Source organism: Apus apus, chromosome 17 (assembly GCF_020740795.1).
Source record: "Apus apus isolate bApuApu2 chromosome 17, bApuApu2.pri.cur, whole genome shotgun sequence".
Lineage (NCBI taxonomy): Eukaryota > Metazoa > Chordata > Aves > Apodiformes > Apodidae > Apus > Apus apus.
Window position 1 is genome coordinate 5,108,495 of NC_067298.1, and position 16,108 is coordinate 5,124,602.

General features: G+C 51.2%; 1 protein-coding gene across 1 annotated transcript in view; it reads left to right on the forward strand.

The window, feature by feature from the left end:
• The first annotated feature begins 8,210 nt into the window (after positions 1-8,210).
• The window catches only part of UBE2O (ubiquitin conjugating enzyme E2 O), a 62,880-nt gene continuing 54,982 nt past the window's right edge, over positions 8,211-16,108 (forward strand). The window contains exon 1 of the mRNA XM_051634754.1: positions 8,211-8,618. Coding sequence (XP_051490714.1) covers positions 8,238-8,618 — 381 coding nt within the window. The 5' untranslated portion in view covers positions 8,211-8,237. The remainder of the gene's footprint in view (positions 8,619-16,108) is intronic.

A 16,108-nucleotide genomic window follows, 5' to 3' on the forward strand; every position in this document is an offset into this window, starting at 1 on the left:
CCTGAGTCCTGGGGGGCTGGCTCTGGAGATGCAGAGCTGCTCCCTGGAACCATATATATAACCATAGATATATATATATATATACATAACACCATACATATGTATATAACCATAAATATGTATATATAACCACATATATGCATATATAACCATAAACATATATATAGCCATATATATATAACCAGATATATATAACACCATAAAATATATAGCCATAAATATGTCTATATTTATTGTTATATATGTATATATATGGTTATATATATATATATATAAAACCATATCTCTCTTTCTCTCTAATACCCACCCACAATGACCCCACTGTTGCTCTGCTGTCACTGTGAGGTGGGGCCAGTGCAGGAGCCTGATCCCAGCTGTCAGCTCCAGCAACCTCGTGGCCCAGTGACCAGCTGCCAGCATCCAGGCAGTGAGACAGAGCAGGGACAGGGGCTGTTAGAGCTGGAGCAGGCATGGGGCTGTGTCCTGCCCTCAGCATCCTGCCCCATATCTCCTGCCCCAGCAGCATGGGCAGGAAAGCACTGGGGCAAGTCCAGTCCCTGCCTTGAGGACCAGCAGGTGGGATGTGGCTTTGGGAAGTTGAGAGGCTGCAAAAGAAGCAGCTCCGTGCGGTGCTGGGTGGTGGTACAGAGCAGTGCCAAGCCACCACAGACACACCGTGGTGTGGCCTCCCAGAGACAGTCCGTGCTGACAGGATTTACTCCCTTTTCCAGCTCGCTCTGTGGGGAAGTGACACAGCTTGGCCCCTCTTGGGCTCTGAGGTCATGTCCGTGCTGACAGGGAGAGCTGAGATGGAGCATGCCAGGACAAGGGTGTACCTGCAGGGCATCCCACCTAGGTGAGCTGCCTTCAGGCTTTGCCACCTGTCCCAGGAGCTCTGGGCAGTGGGATCCCACCAGATACATACCACCTGCTGGACCCCAGACCCCTCGATTCCCCCAGGAGAATTATTGTCCCCTGAGTTCATCCAGCAGTGCCCATCCTGCACAGCCCAGCCAAATCCCTTGACCTGGTTCAGAGCCTGTAGCTTCAATCTGCCTCCTGAGTCAAGTGCAAGCAAACCAATTTAACTAATCTAGAGAGAACCACAAACTGAGCAAATAATTTTGCTAAGCACATGCCTCTTGCAGGCAGAAATAGTGGGAAGGGGTCCCTGAGCCATCCACCCGTCTGTCCCTGCTCAGCCCAATATCCAAGCAATTTGCAGTAAAGCCAGTGTGAAGCCAGGTCATTTTTGATTATTGTCTAAGAGGTGCCAGCTTTCCCAGCTAATTATAGGCTTGCCTCCAGCTAATAGGATTTATAGAAACAAAAGCATTAGCAGCACAAACGTTGCTCAGGGCAGAACCAGCGCAAGCTGGGAATTTTCCATCCTGAAATGCCCAGGGCTGGGCACTTGAGAGGCCAGTTTTATCTAGTCTGAGGTGAGAAAGGGGTGTGTGTTGTGATTTATTTTCCATGAATTGCTGATTTGGTAGTGGGTGTGTAGCTAAGGGATCAGGTCCATCAGGGAGAGGGGGGAATTATTTAGCATCCCCAGAGCTGGTTCTAGTCACCAAGAACTAACTGAAATGGTGCTGGGAAAGGGTGGTTAATGCTCCTGGGAACAACATAAGAAGGAAGTAAACAACTAGGAAAGCATGGTGCTGGGGGAGGTTGTAAAGTTTGTAGAGCTTGTTATCAAATCTTCTGGAACTCCTCATCCTGTTAATTGGATTAGGTGCTCATCCACCTGGATAAATCCCAGAGCAGGCAAGAGGGTAGGCTCTGGGTACCTAGAGAATGCAATGGTAGTTTGATCCTGGGTGGTGCTGGGTGCCTGGGGCAGGTTTTGGGGATGCTGCTGGATCAGGCTCATGGATGGCAGGGCAGTGTCCAGGGCTGTTGCCTCAGCTGTCATGGGAATTATGGAGCAAGAGGTTTGCTCAGCAATAGCCACCGTTAGCCGGGTCACTGTCGGAAGGCAAGTCTTTATCCCAGATCAAGTAAAAGCTGTGAAGAACTGAACCCTGGAAGGTCTCTACAGGCACATCCACAGAGCTGCTTGGGCTTCAAGACCTGTGTGTGTGGCTTCCCAGTTCCCCTTAGAGATGAGTGAGAAAGGGGAAATCAGATCCCTCCTGCTATTTTTAGAAATGTATCGAGATCCCAACCAGCAACAGCCTGGAGCAGAAGTCAGTGATGGAGAAAGGCTGCTCCTTAGCTTGTTTTCCTTGTATTTTTGACCCTCCAGCACTTTATTCCCAGAAACCCAGGTCATACAGCTGGAGGCCTCACATACTTGTGTTAGTTTTCCAGAAATGAACCTTTTGCTTTGCTTCTCAGCTCAGATGCAAAACTCTCCTGGGGAGGAGGATGCAGACAGCCTGCAGTGCACAGAGGAGCCAGCCACCCTCCACAGCCTGTCCCCAGAGCCCACCCTGGGCCCTGCACAGCCATGGGGACACCAGCACTGCAGTTACTCCTGGGAAGCATCCAACCTGCAGAGGTGAAGGTAACTTTCTCCAGCTGACAAAGTGAGAATCAGAGAGAGATAATCCTTTCTCCCTGGCTCAAGACATCTCTTTTCTATGTTCCAACCCTGCCTCCTGTATATTCAAGTCACTTACATCCCAGGCTAAATTTTGTGCTTTAGGAGCTTACTAGACCTGCCTGAGATGAGCCTGATACATTTGTGTGTACATAGCAATGTACCAAAAGCTTCCTCTGTAAATTTTTCCCCCACTAGAGTTTGTGCACCAGAGATCAAAGCATCTGCAGGATCCCTAAAGATGCTCACTTATAAATAAACAGGCAAGTCTGCAGTACCCCCCCTAACGATATCTTTTTATTACACTATCAATGTCTGCCTGGTTTTGAAGCTTACATTTTTAAATGAGTTGGTAGTAAGGGGTTATTCACCCAGGTATGAAGCCAAATATTCTTTCCGAAAGAGCTCACATTCTTCCCACCCCCTGAACATGAGGTTTTTCAATGAGAAGGATCCCTCCTACACCCAAGTTTTCATATGTTGGACGTGGAGGGATGGGAGAGGGGCTGTGATGAGACTCACTCTCTTAGGCAAGCTAAGCTCCATCAACCAACCTCCCTCCCCTCTGGGGCAAAACACCCCATCCTGGGATACTGGGGCTGGCAAGTCATGGTGGTCTTGGGACCACTGGCTGTCCCCAAGGCTGGGATGGAACAGAATGGTGGGTGCTTACCAGGCAGGCCCTCACGTCGCTCCGCTGCCCGGCTGGCTCCAGCGCTGCTGCCCGGCAGGAGAGCAGGACCAGGGGGTTTTCCTCCCTTCCTCTCCCTCTGCTGCTCCCTCCGCAGCCCCAGCTTATATATCTGTTATTTATGGAGCACGTGATGACATCCTAAGGAGTTTATAACCCTGATGAAAGACAGGGAGAGGTGAGAGGCTTTAAGGCGACAGGCCAGCAAAAGGATCCTGTCAGGCTCTATTTTTATTTCTTATTTTTCCCCTGGCGTGACTGTCTGCAGAGGGATAAAGCATTTAGCTGATTGCTCTGCTCTGAGCCCCTGCTGCAGGCTGGCCAGGGAGAGCAGAGGACTTAGCTGGGAAAGGAGAGCCAAGTCCTCTGCCTGATCCAGAGCTCTGTGATGGCATCAGGAGCCCGTGGGAAGCTGAAGGCAGCCCTGCCAAGTCTGGCTGAGCTTCATTGTGCTGAGGATGAGGAGGCTGCTGGCCATGCCAAGCATGATGATCCCTCGGGTTTGAGCAATGGGGAATTTCTCAGGGGCACCAGCTTGCTTCTTGTAGGATGAGGGGGCAGACTTAAGGTTTTTGCCCCAAGGAGCTTGCTCCGAAGACCAACCAACTCCCCCTCACAGCCCATGGTCCCTGGGAGACATTGCATAAAGAACTGGTCAGGCAAAGCTGGCAATTTTTGTCCCCTTCAGGGCATGTCTAATAAAAGGGGAATTATCCCAGATGTGAGCTCTTAGAAAGGAAATTCCTAGGAAGGTCAACAAAAACAATAATTTTAAAATGTTGACATTGTCATCATCATCATCATGAATCAGCTGAAGCCCTGAAAGAAGCCAGGAGCAGGAGGCAGAGCTGGCTTTGCTCCACCAGAGGTGATTACAGGGGAGCTCAGGACCTGCTTTGGTTTCCAGCTATGGGCAAAGTGACCTGGGGCTGTACCCTTGTCTTCCTCTTAAGTTTGTGGTTTGCTTGTTTGTTTGTTTTTCATTGAATCAAAGCAGAAACATGAATGAGCAGATTTCTGCTCTTCAGAAATGGCATTTCAGAGTAACTCCCAGCCATTAAAATCGTGCCCAGCAGAGCAGGGGTTGGCCTGTGGCTGGAATAGCCAAGCAGGGATGCTGCTCTCAGTGGTTTTAGCTGGGTCCATCTCTCCCAGCTCCTACACAGCTGCAGAGGGTCAACACCTCCATTAAATGAGAGGCACAGCAGAGTGCTGAGATTTACATATTTAACAGCTCTCCCAGCATCTTCAAAGAGCCCTGAACTGTCACTCCAGCCCCACAGCCAGGCAGGTCCCTCTTTGTGGGTGTATACACAGGAAGACAGCAATTATCTCTGGGTAGGATTTGCAGTGAGGGGTGACACGTGGGAGGCAGATGAAACAGCATCTGTCCCTTGCTCTGCCAGAAATTGGGAATGAAAGGACACACAGGCAGCCTGAGGGCTCCTCAGCTGTGCTGTGCTCTGTCTCCATCCCTGCTTCAGTGCCAGGTTATCCTGGTGTTTAAGGGGGGGAGGAATAAAGCTGCTTTTGGTGGCTTCAACCTTCACTGTCCCTTGGCCTCAAGAAGCAGGGTCTGGAATCAGAGGGGAAGCAGGTGGCATCAGGGTCCTCCCCTGTGTGGCAGCTGGGTGATTGTTGCTAGGGCATCCTGCTTCTTAGAGCTCTGCTGGAGCTCTCCTGCCCTCGGTCCAGCCCTTGCACACTGCTGGTGAGAGCCAGGGTGACCCCATGAAGATGGCTGGGAACCAGATCCCATGTACAGGGAAGCCAAACCCTGCGTCCTGAAGTAAGGCTGGGCCTGGACCAGCTCTCTCAGGGGGTTTGTAGGGTCTGGGTCTCAGCAAAGAGGATGAGAGAGTACAGGACGATTGCACTGGCATAAAGTTGTAGGTGTACAAGGTGACACCAAGCTTAGGGCATGTGTGTGTGGGGGCAGAGATTTGATCAGAGCAGCAGAAGCGAGAAGAGCCAGGTAATCCTGTGAGGGTGGGGGCACTGGGCACTGTCAAGAGCACCTCTGTCAGGGCAGAGGCTTCCCCAGCCTCATGAGATGTGCTGGGCTCTCCAAGATGGGGCAAAAGGTTTCCATTTGCTGCATCGTTTGCTGAATTTCTGCTCCCTCATGTGATCAGAACACAGTGATTCCTGCTCAGGTGTTTGTGTGTGACAGGGATGAACTTCCAGCATATCCCCATGGGAGGGTCTGGAGACACCCTTCTGTGTCCCGAGCAGCGAGCTCTACTCCAAAGCACCTTTTCTGAAGGCACCAGCTCTTCTGAGCAGCTGGTTGGGGTGAGACAGGACCACATGCGTCTCTGGGAAGCAACAAAAGAAGAGAACACTGGCAGGATTGGCCACGGAGGGGTCGCAGAGCAGAAGGATGCTGAGAGTTTTGCTGCCTCTGAGCCAAGAGCTTCTCCAGCCACCCCAGACCTTGCCTGCGGGCTCTGGGCTACCCCGCAAGGATCCTCCTTTTCCGGACCAGTAAAACCGGTGCCGGCCTCTCCCTTCCGCCAGACCGGGAGGCTCCGGGCCCGAACAAGAGGTTGGAAGCCCACGAGGTGGCACCAGAGCCCCGCCGCAGCATCCCGGTACCCTGCGGGCATCCCAGACACCCTGTGACCATCCCAGTATCCCGGGGCATCCTAGCATCCCGCAGGCATCCCCAGCACTCTCCGGGCATCCCGGTATTACATGGATATCCCCTGTGGGCACCAGGGCACCCTGCAGGTATCCCAGGTACCGAGCCAGGTATCCAGGCACCTTGGTACCCTGCAAGCACCCTTAACCCTCACAAGTCCCCTGCAAGTGTTGTGGCAGTCCAGACCCTGGGCTGTCATGTCCTGGAAAAGCATCGAGTCCTTCTCCAGTGCTGGAGGGTGGAAGGAAGCACGTCAGAACCCCAGCTGGGATCACAGTGCAGAATGCACCCAGCTCAGATCCTGCTAACGAGCAAACAGCCCCAACTGCTGCTCATTAAAATCCCCCTGCCATGAGCCCAGCTGGTTGTGTAATGAGATGGTTGGCGTGGCTGTTTGTGGCTGCCTGAAGCCCTTCGGAGTGGGATTGCTCTGGAGAGGGACAGTTTCCATCTACTCACCTGCTTATGACCATTAGGCCTTTCTAGATTTTTATTATTGGTCCTTACAATGTACGTTAAGAAGATGATAAGGAATGTCCCCGTGCTGGATAAAGCTGAAACCTTGAGAAGAACATGCTGCCAATTCTAATGGAGCCAGGGAGCAGCTTCTCCCCCTCCTGATCCTGTTCCCACAAAGTCATCATTCTCCCTGGCTTCAGAGGGAGGGAGGTTACACCCTATCTCCAGCTCCAGGTGGGATGGCTGGATGTCCTGAGGGGATGTGCTGCATTCCCTGCTCCAGCAGAGGGATGGCTGGAGGCTGAAATCCTGGTGCCCAGTGCTCTCTGTTCCCTCACCTTGCCAGAGCCCTGTGCTCGCAGAGGCACATCCCTGTAAACAGCTGGATAACCACACGGACATATTCAAAACGTCTTTCCCCAAGGACATGCTGCTGTTTTTCCCACCCAGCTGTCCCTTTTAGTTCTATTCCTTAACCCGGGGATTGACGCCAAGAAATGGTCCAGCAGGGAACTGCATCAAGATGCTGCCTCTCTGATTAAACTGATGCTGTAACGAGCAATTAAAGGCTGGTGGTGGAGGTCAGGCTGGCCCAGGGGAAGGCAGGTGCTGGGAATGCTGCACGGCAGGATGGGGAATAGTTTGTGCTTCAGCAGTACTCGGAGCATCCTGCTGCCCACACCTCCAGGCAGCTGAGCGGCCGGATAGAGCTGAAACACCAGCCAGATCCCAGCACATCCCTGACCCGCTCCCGCTCTGCCCCAGCCACTTCCCAGCCGCTTCCCAGGGCTCTAGGGCCGTTTGCGAGGCTGGAAAATCCTGGCAGGCCTGTGGAGAGGATCGTTGCTCCCTCACAGGGCAGTGAATCCCAGAGGCGAGCACGGGCAGCCCCTTATCCTGATTGCTTTTCCTAAATGGAGAAACCTTGGAGACTCAACCGACGGCCAGCTGGCTGGTGCCACAGAGGCAGAGCAGCCTGGCACGGGTGGGAGGGAGACGGCAAGAGGGAGAGCCCTGCGCTGCTGCTCCGGGGGTCTTTCCTGCAACGAAATGAGGATTTCAGGCATGTTCCTGATTTTCTGACCGGTGCTGCCATGCCCTGCGCCTGGCATGACGTCATGCAGCCCCCACGCCCGGGTCCCAGCAACCCCAGCACCCTGAGCTGGTTAAAAAGGTCCCTGGACTAGAAAACCTTTCAAGGTCCCTTCCAACCCTTCGCATTCTGTGACTCTATGACGCAACGCAGATCGCCGCGACAGACCCCGGGGATGACGTCATGCAGCCCCCCTCCCCTGGGATGACGTCATGAAGCCCCCTCCCCACGACAGACTCCGGGGATGACGTCATGCAGGCCCCGTCTCCGGGAATGACGTCATGCAGCCCCCTCCCCACGACAGACCCTGGGGATGACGTCACGCAGCCCCCTCCCCACGACAGAGCCCCTGGGGATGACGTCATGCAGCCCCCTCCCCATGACAGAGCCCCCGGGGATGACGTCATGCAGCCCCCTCCCCATGATAGAGCCCCCGGGGATGACGTCATGCAGCCCCCTCCCCACGACAGACCCCGGGGATGACGTCATGCAGGCCCCCCCCACGACAGACCCCGGGGATGACGTCACGCAGTCCCCTCCCCATGACAGACCCCGGGGATGACGTCACGCAGCCCCCTCCCCGGGGATTACGTCATGCAGCCCCCTCCCCAGGGATGACGTCATGTAGCCCCCTCCCCGGGGATGACGCCCCCCGGGACCGGCCCCGCTCCCCTCCCGCGCGGTGGGCGTGTCCCGCGCGGTGGGCGTGTCCCCCCGTCGCCCCGCCCCCGGCCCGTGTGTTGCGCACGGCCCGCCCCGCCCCGCCTCCCGCCAGCGCCGCGCTCCCGCTGCTCCCGGCGCCATGGCGGAGCAGCCCGCGCCGGCCCCGAGCCCCCCGGCCGCCAGCCCCCCGGCCCCCGCCGGCCTGCCCCTGCCCCTGCCCCTGCCCGCCCCGCCGGGCGGCTCGCAGCGCCTCCTCTTCTCCCACGACCTGGTGTCGGGCCGCTACCGCGGCTCGGTGCGGTTCGGCCTGGTGCGCCTGATCCACGGCGAGGATTCGGACTCGGATTCGGAGGAAGGCGGCGGGCGCGGGGCCGGCGGGGCGGCCAGCTCGGGAGGCTCGGAGTCGGGAGGCCCCGGGGCTGGCGGGGCGGAGGAGGGCCGCGCCAGCCCGCTGCGGCGGGGCTACGTGCGGGTGCAGTGGTACCCGGAGGGCATCAAGCAGCACGTCAAGGAGACCAAGGTAACCGGGGCGGCGGGGGCTCCCCCCCCCAGGGGCCTCTGCCCCCACCCTCTGCCTCCGTGTCTGCCCCCCGGTGCGTGTCCCCCGGCTCCGAGGCCTTGCAGGCCTCCCCGGGGCCGGCTCCCGTCCCCGCGGGCTGGGCAGGTCCCCGAGAAGGAAGGGGCTTGTTGCGCCTGTTCCCCTGTTACCGCGGCTTGAGTGCGGGGAAGGCGGGATAACGTCCTCCAGAGGCTGGAATTCTTTTCCCTCCCTTCATCCCGTTCCCCCTGGAAGCCCGGCACGGCTGGGGTGTCGAGATGGTGTCAGTAGAGGCCTTGCCTGTGAGGGGGATTTGAGGGAGCTTCCAGACCCCTCTTCCCTGGGGATGTGGGCCCAGCGTGTGCCTCTGTTGGGCAGTGTCATCATCGCCTGGCTTAGAGGAGTCAGCAGCTGAGCAGGGAAACCTCCCCTAGATGAAGGTTTGAGTAACCCTGGTTTGGATTTGCCCTTGTTTACGTGGAGCCCTTCCCCCCTGCTGATGAGGCATGTGTCACGCTGTGACCCCGGCGTGACATCTGAGAGAGCCACAAGGTGCAGGTCAGATTATTTCCCCCTTCCCCGGCTTCCCCTGGCGTGGGATTCTTTTTGGTTGGTTTTTTTTTTTTTTGCACAGACTGCCTGACGTGGTAGGGGAGACAAAAGCGAGCCGAGGGGGCACTGTAATGTAGCACAAAGGGGCTGTGCGAGGATGGGCGTTGCGCTGAGCGAAACGAGCTGTCCCTGCAGCTGAGCTGGTCCGAGGGCTCCTCTGGGGGGGCAGCAGAAAGAGGGGAGGCTGCTGCTGGGCTCGGCTGTTTCAGAAGTAGCCCCTCGTGCCCGAGGAGAGAGGGGAAGCCTGAGAGGGGAGAAAGGTGTGCTGCAGTCCTGCAGGCATCGGTGGGGTTGCAAGGGCTAGCAGAACGAGCTAAATTTAGGTGGTAGTGTCACTAGGCACGTGACTGGCTGGAGATAAGGAAAACGAAAACAGGCATTCCGAAAAGATACTGCCACGTGACGTGTTTCTACCTTAAAGCACGCAAAAAAGGGGCTTGCTTTCTCTAAAGAACCACAGTTCAATCACTGCAGCTTTCCAGTAACACCTTCCTGTGCGGTTGCAGCTCAAATTTGTCCCAAGTTGAGTGTGATTTTCAGCATCTAAACAAAACTGCCTCGTTTTGGGTGAGTAAACATGGATTTAGGAGTTGTTACTGGGTTCCCAGATCCAGAAGTGTTAGCTCTGCCTTTAGCCCCTTGGTAACTACACCCTTTGCAACGTTAGGAAAAGCTGGACTGGGGAGGCTTAGAATTCAAAGACAGTGATGTAAATAAACTGTCTGTCTTTCCTTTTTGTGGTCCTTCTCATCTTTTGTAGGCATCTTTACCACTCGGATAGCAGACCCTGGGGAGAAGCTTCCTAAGTGCTTGAGGAATGTAGGTGTACTTATCATATTGATTTTTCCATTTGAAAAGGTGCCCACTAACAGCATAGAGAGGCACGGTGTGTGATCTGTGCTGCAGCCTGGGGTTGCTAAAAACAAACCTGACGCCATTGGAGTCGTTGTGGGACTTAGAATTTTTGGTTATAATCAGGTTTTTTAGCTGTCTGCTGGCCCAGCCCTTTTTGGATTACACTGATGTGTGAGAACCAGCCAGGTAAGCCTGATGTTCTTGTCATTGTTCCCTCTGGGAGGGGTGCAAACTGTTGGCACCATGTGGTTGTTCCTGGGTCTGAAGTTTGTTGGCTTTCGGGTGCTGTTGCCCCCTGTTGTGTGCAGCTACACCTTTTGACTTGGACTTTCTAGTACCTCTGGCTTTGAGATTCTTGTTTGATAAAATTTTTAAGGACAACCTATCCTGGTTGCAGCCAAGCCATGAGTTGAAAAGGGGGCTTGTTGCACCTTTTTATTAACTTTTATTTCCCTGAGCTCTGCTAGAGGGAAGAAGTGATCTTGGGGCCAAGGCTTTCAGTAGCCCCACCTTTAGCCATCATGTGCTTGTTCTGTGTGTTAGATCCTACTTTTGTGTAGAAGGCTGCCTGTTTGTCAAGCACTTTAAATATATGAGCCCTGGCACACGTATTGGGTTTGAGCAGGTGTTGTAACCAAGGAAGGGGAGAAATGAAGTTGTTGCAAATTTTGGGGACAGTGAAACAGCTCTTTCTGCTCCTAGTGCAAAGGTCAAAAGCCAGTTTTAGGTACCCAATTATAATTCTAGAGCTTTTCTGTCTTCTGTAAGCTATGGGGAAGGGGTTAACATTTTTCAGTTAGGGAATAGCTAGGCTAATCACTTCTACTGTTGCCTCTTGAAGATCTACTCTTGCTGTTTTCTTTGCTGTTGGAAATGCTAGACAGACTGCCACTTAAACCCAAACACACCATTACTGACGTGAATAAGTAAGAGAAACTTTCTCTTTAAATAGAGCTAGCATTTGGTACAAAGCCACACTAGCTCCTCCAACCAAATAAATGGTTTATCCAAGTCCATTCCTGCCTTTGATTCCCACATTGATAGTGAATCAGCAGCATCATGACAATGATGTGAATAAAATAAGAGCCAGGATTTCTTACCCTCTGGCTCTGTGTGCTCCTTTCCTGCCTTCCATGACCACTTTCCCCATTTCAAACACTAGGAGGTCATTGTTGCTGAATATTGTAAAACCCAAGCAGTCCTGGAAGGAGAAAACTTCCCTTTCCAAATATTTGACCCTTCTTGTCTTGCCAGACCCCACAAACCTGAAGAACAGTTTCCCTTCTATGGCTAAAGCCATCTCCCTTGTCCTCGTGGTACCATTTGAGTGGCAGATGTTTGCAACTCAGGTTGTGAAAGTTCTGCAAGCTGCCCTGGGCACTTGATGCTTTTTCTAGTCAATTAGCAGGAGAACTTGAGACCCAGCTGAGTTTTAGTTTCAGGATTTCTTAGCTGCAGGTTAGCATTCCTGCTGCACACTTGAGCTGCCTTTGGGATCTTTACTAAAATGCCTGAACATGTTAGATGCTGGTTAGGTTCACAGGGTGCTTTAAAATGCTCCTACCCTTCCACCTCCTGCCTCTTGCCTGAAAACTTTAGAGCTCGCTGTCACCTGTAATTTTCACAAAGCATGTGCAAGGCAGTTAGGCCTCTTCTGCAGCTGGGGAAATGGAAAGTGCAGGTGTTGTATTTCAGCACCTTATCTAAAGGCCTTCAGCTGGCCAGGCCCCTCAGCCCCTGCTCTGGGTCTGCCTTGGGTAGCAAACACCTTCACTAGTGTCTTGATGTGATGCCATGGTATGTATGCATGGTGCTGACTGTTCTATGTGGAGAGGACCCTCTCTGGCTTGTCATAAAGGATTTGGGGAGTTTTTTTTCAAGTTTTTAGCAGCAGTTTTTTGGTTTTTAAGGTCCAGAACACACCTTGGTTTGCGTGGCTCTGGCTGCGTTCGGCTTTGCCTTGGAAGCAAACTCGAACTATCAGGACTCTTCAGACATAATCCAGTGGCTGATCAGCTTGTTAGCTGGAAATTATTTGATCTTACCTCCTCAAGTCTCTATGAATTCAGCTCTGCTTCATCCCACACAGCCCTTCTGCTCCTTCCCGCCCTTTGCTGCTATCATTTCTTGACCTCGGATATTGAACCATGAATATGGGGTTGCAGGAGATGTTTCTGAAGATGTTGCATGCACATCATTTCAAGCTTTTAATGAGTATATTATTTCATGTCTGAATTCTGCTATGTAGTTATTGCTATGACCTGAACTTGTTAAAGTTGCAATCTTTCTGTGCTTACAGGAAAAGAAAAAGGTCTGTGTTTTCCCTCTCTGTCCCATCAGAGCCACTCTCAGCCCCCACTGCTGGTGATCCCAGCCCATCAGCATGTGCTCTTCAGATATTAATCCTAGCTAGTGAGTCTGTGGAAGCTGTTTGCAGTTGAGGGATGAAAGCAGAGTGCCTTAAAACTCTTCCACCTTGAAACCTGGCAGGGGGGTTCACTGGAAGCGCGGGGATGCAGCGTGGGTGCATTGCAGCAGGTGAAGAGGGAGGGATATCTCTGCCTGGCATGGGCAGGATCCTTTGCAGGGGCCACCAGGAAATGCTAGTCACAGTGCAGAGCTCTAGTTTTCTTGCAGCAAACAAATTCAATGCCCATAAAGTATTAATAATTGGTTTTATGGCATGAAGAAGCTGTATCTAACCCTCATCTTGTATCTGACATTTCAGTTAGCTTCCCAGGGGGGTTTCTGTGAAACCACCTGATGTTTGTAGCCATTAGATACAGGAGAAGACAAAAGGCTTACTGGAATTTTTGCAGTTCTGTGTAAAACAACCATTTTAATGGATGACCTTTCCATCCTACCAGTATCCACTGCAAGGTTATATACCCTTGAGTCAATTCCCTGGTTTGCTTGGATTTGTTTGGCTCTTGCAGTATGAACTTGGGGATGATAATTAATATTTTACTCCAAAAGTGGAATCCTGCACAACTCACAGTATGGAAATCTCAGGAGTACTAAATAGTGTGTGCTGTTACTGTATGGAGACTTGTTTTGTGTACAGTGTGCAGAGAGAATTGATAATTCAGGATTTGCAAGTGGCCACCTGGGCTAAGCAATTAATTATAACTATTCCAAATCTAGACAGGAGTGTTATTTTTAAAATTGATGAAACCTTTCCCCCAAGCAAGCAGTTTTTGTGACTTGCTCTCTCCCAAGGTGTGCTCACTTACAATGTACTGGTATAGCTCTAAGAGAAACAGCTAAATTAGTCATGCTCTTAGGACTAGTAAACAAACTAATGTGCACTAAAAGCTTTAGCAGGAATCAGTCAAAGCCTGTGACAGGCTTTAAAATACCTGTGTGAGCATGAGGCATTTTGCTGCAATGTTCTCATACAAGGTCTTTTTTTTGCTGATGTGATGCAGCTCTAATGCAGACATCTCAAAGAAGTGGCTTAAAGTGGTTTTCTGATGATACTTTTTTTGGGCTGAAGATTTTTTCATTGATGTTAAATGGCAGAAACTTTGTGAGATGCTTTTTGGGGCAAGGTCTTGCTTGCTTATGGCAGCTGTCCTCAGCTCCTCTCTTCAGAGGAAAGATGCTGGTTTTCATGTTTGGTGTCTGTGTTGGTGCTGGAAAATAATTGGTGTTTGCAAAGCTAAAAGCCTCCTCTTGTTTGACTGTTTAATGACTTGGGGGATTTGAAAGGCTCAGAAGGTGATGACACCTTCCTAAATGCCACTTAGGAAAAACCTGCCTCATTGTTTCCACTCTGCCTCCCACCATGTGCTGGGTTTTTGCTCAAATGGGTCATTTTAAGCACAGGAGCTTGGTTCAGATACTTTTCATCTGAAATAATTGCTTTTGAGTCTGCCAGTCGTGAGTTTCCTGGAGCTGAGAGATGATGGCTTGGGTTTCTTTCTTCTTTTTATAATGTGATCTGGAGCACTTGACCTGTAAATCAGTTCAGGCTCTACCTTGTATAGCTGGTGTGTCCCATTCCTGAGACCTTTAGACCTGTGGCAAATTAGGAGAATGCCAACTCATCTTCTAGAACAACAACAAAAAAACCCACAACCAAAACCAAACCACAGGAAGACTCCTATGGTAATGTTTGGGCTTTTTTCTATTTGCTGTTGCCTGTTAAGCTCCTAAATAGATTTATTCATGTTTGTGGCTGAAACTAAAATACTCTGCAAACTTGAATTTGCAAAGTTACCAGACTTCAGCAGCAGTAATTTTCTCTTCATGGCAAAGTTCTGGGACTGGGTGGGGAATTTACCTTTGAGAGATAGGGGTAAGGATTTTTTTATTTCTGAATGTTAAGTGTATCTGTGAAGGGAGCAGGAAGACTGTGTGGTGGGTAGAGTGGTAAGGATCATAAGGGCTGATGAGAAACATCAATGCTATGAAGAACATGTGGTTTTGGCAGCAGAGGTGGTGGGGATTAGTGGTAAGGGTCATAGCTGCAGTGCTTGGAAATGTGCCTGATTTTCAAGTTGACAGGTGTCAGTTTTGTTGCTCTTTTTGGTCTGTGCTGAATGTCTTGCATGGAGGATCCTGTGGTTGGTATTCCAGAGCACAGCTTCCTGCAGTTAGGTGTGTTGGGGGCTTGGCTGTATTTATTGATAGAAAGTGTCTCTTACTGTGCATTTTTGGGATTATTCTTACCTACCTCATGCCCTTGGCTGTGCATGTGGAGTCATGTCTGCTGTGCTTGGACCAGGCAGTGGAAGTAGCCCAGGTGGAAACTGTACATTTACTGGGCTGAAATCCGTGGTGTAGGTGGAAACAAATGTATTGATGGTGGATGTGGACTTGATAAATGTATATTTGATATGTGCTCATGCAGGGAAGGTAAGGAGGAGGGACAGGTGATTACATTTGTCTTCTGCCCTGAATTGTGTAAGGTTTGAAGCAGCTTAATGGAGAGAGACCCAATAAGCATCTGCAGCTGGAATTCTTCCCTCTTAGAGAATATGATTTGGAAGTCGAGGCCAAAAACATGGGTTGAGAGTGGTCAGATTTTAAGATTAAGAAATCTGTACCTCTGTAGATTGAACTGTGTCTTTTGGGTTGTTTTTGAATGAAATAACATCCCCAGCTCTGTGACCACGGAAGGGATTGCAGCACAGTTCAAGTTAGGGGGAAGACTCAAGCCCAGTAGCATTGATGCCTGTAAGCTGTGAGTTTAGAGAGTGCACCATTTATCTACTAACCTGCTGGTCTCAGTTTCAGCAAATAAATAGCTCAGATGTGTGGAAGGGGTGTCTGGAGCAGTATCATGATGAGACTCTGGTTTGGGGAAATTTTTTTTGGTCTTGTTTGCTCTGTTAGCTTCTGATCTGTGGAAGGTTCCTTGAGTTATATAAAAGGAGGAGGTAGAAGCCAAAATGCAAAATGTTTTTTGTGCGTATATATGCTGAGATCTTCAAAGTGGGACACATCAAGTTACATATTAAGTAGTCTCTGCAGTTTTTCAAGGTGTAGTTCCCTGCTACAGGGAGAGGTCAGATGCTCTAGGTAATTAGGCTGCTCTCTTTGTGATTGCTGAGCTTAATTTGTTCCCTGCTTTTGCCATTGTCTTTAAAATCATGCTTCTTTCCTCAGCAGCTGGTGCTGTAACTCTTTGTGAAACAAATGGGCAGTGTGAAGGCTGTTGGTAGGAGGTGAGACCAAGGGCTTGCAGGAGAACAGGCTAGGAGAGAACAGGAGCACTCTGGATCTTACTGTAGCTTCCAGGCCAGGGAAAAAAAATGTAATTCACGGGAGTAAATTTGAAACGAGGAAACCCTGCTCAGCTTGCATTTGCAGTGGTATCACTTCACAGCCTCTGGTTACAGTCTCTTGAGCTGAAGAGAAACTAGGTAGCTGTGCCCTTGGTCCATTAAGCAGCATTCATTTCAGCAGTGGTACCGTGTGGTTCTGTGTTCAGCACATGAAACGCAGCCTCACTGGTTTGTTCTTACCACTGCCTGTAGAGCTCTTAGCCTTTTTGCTTG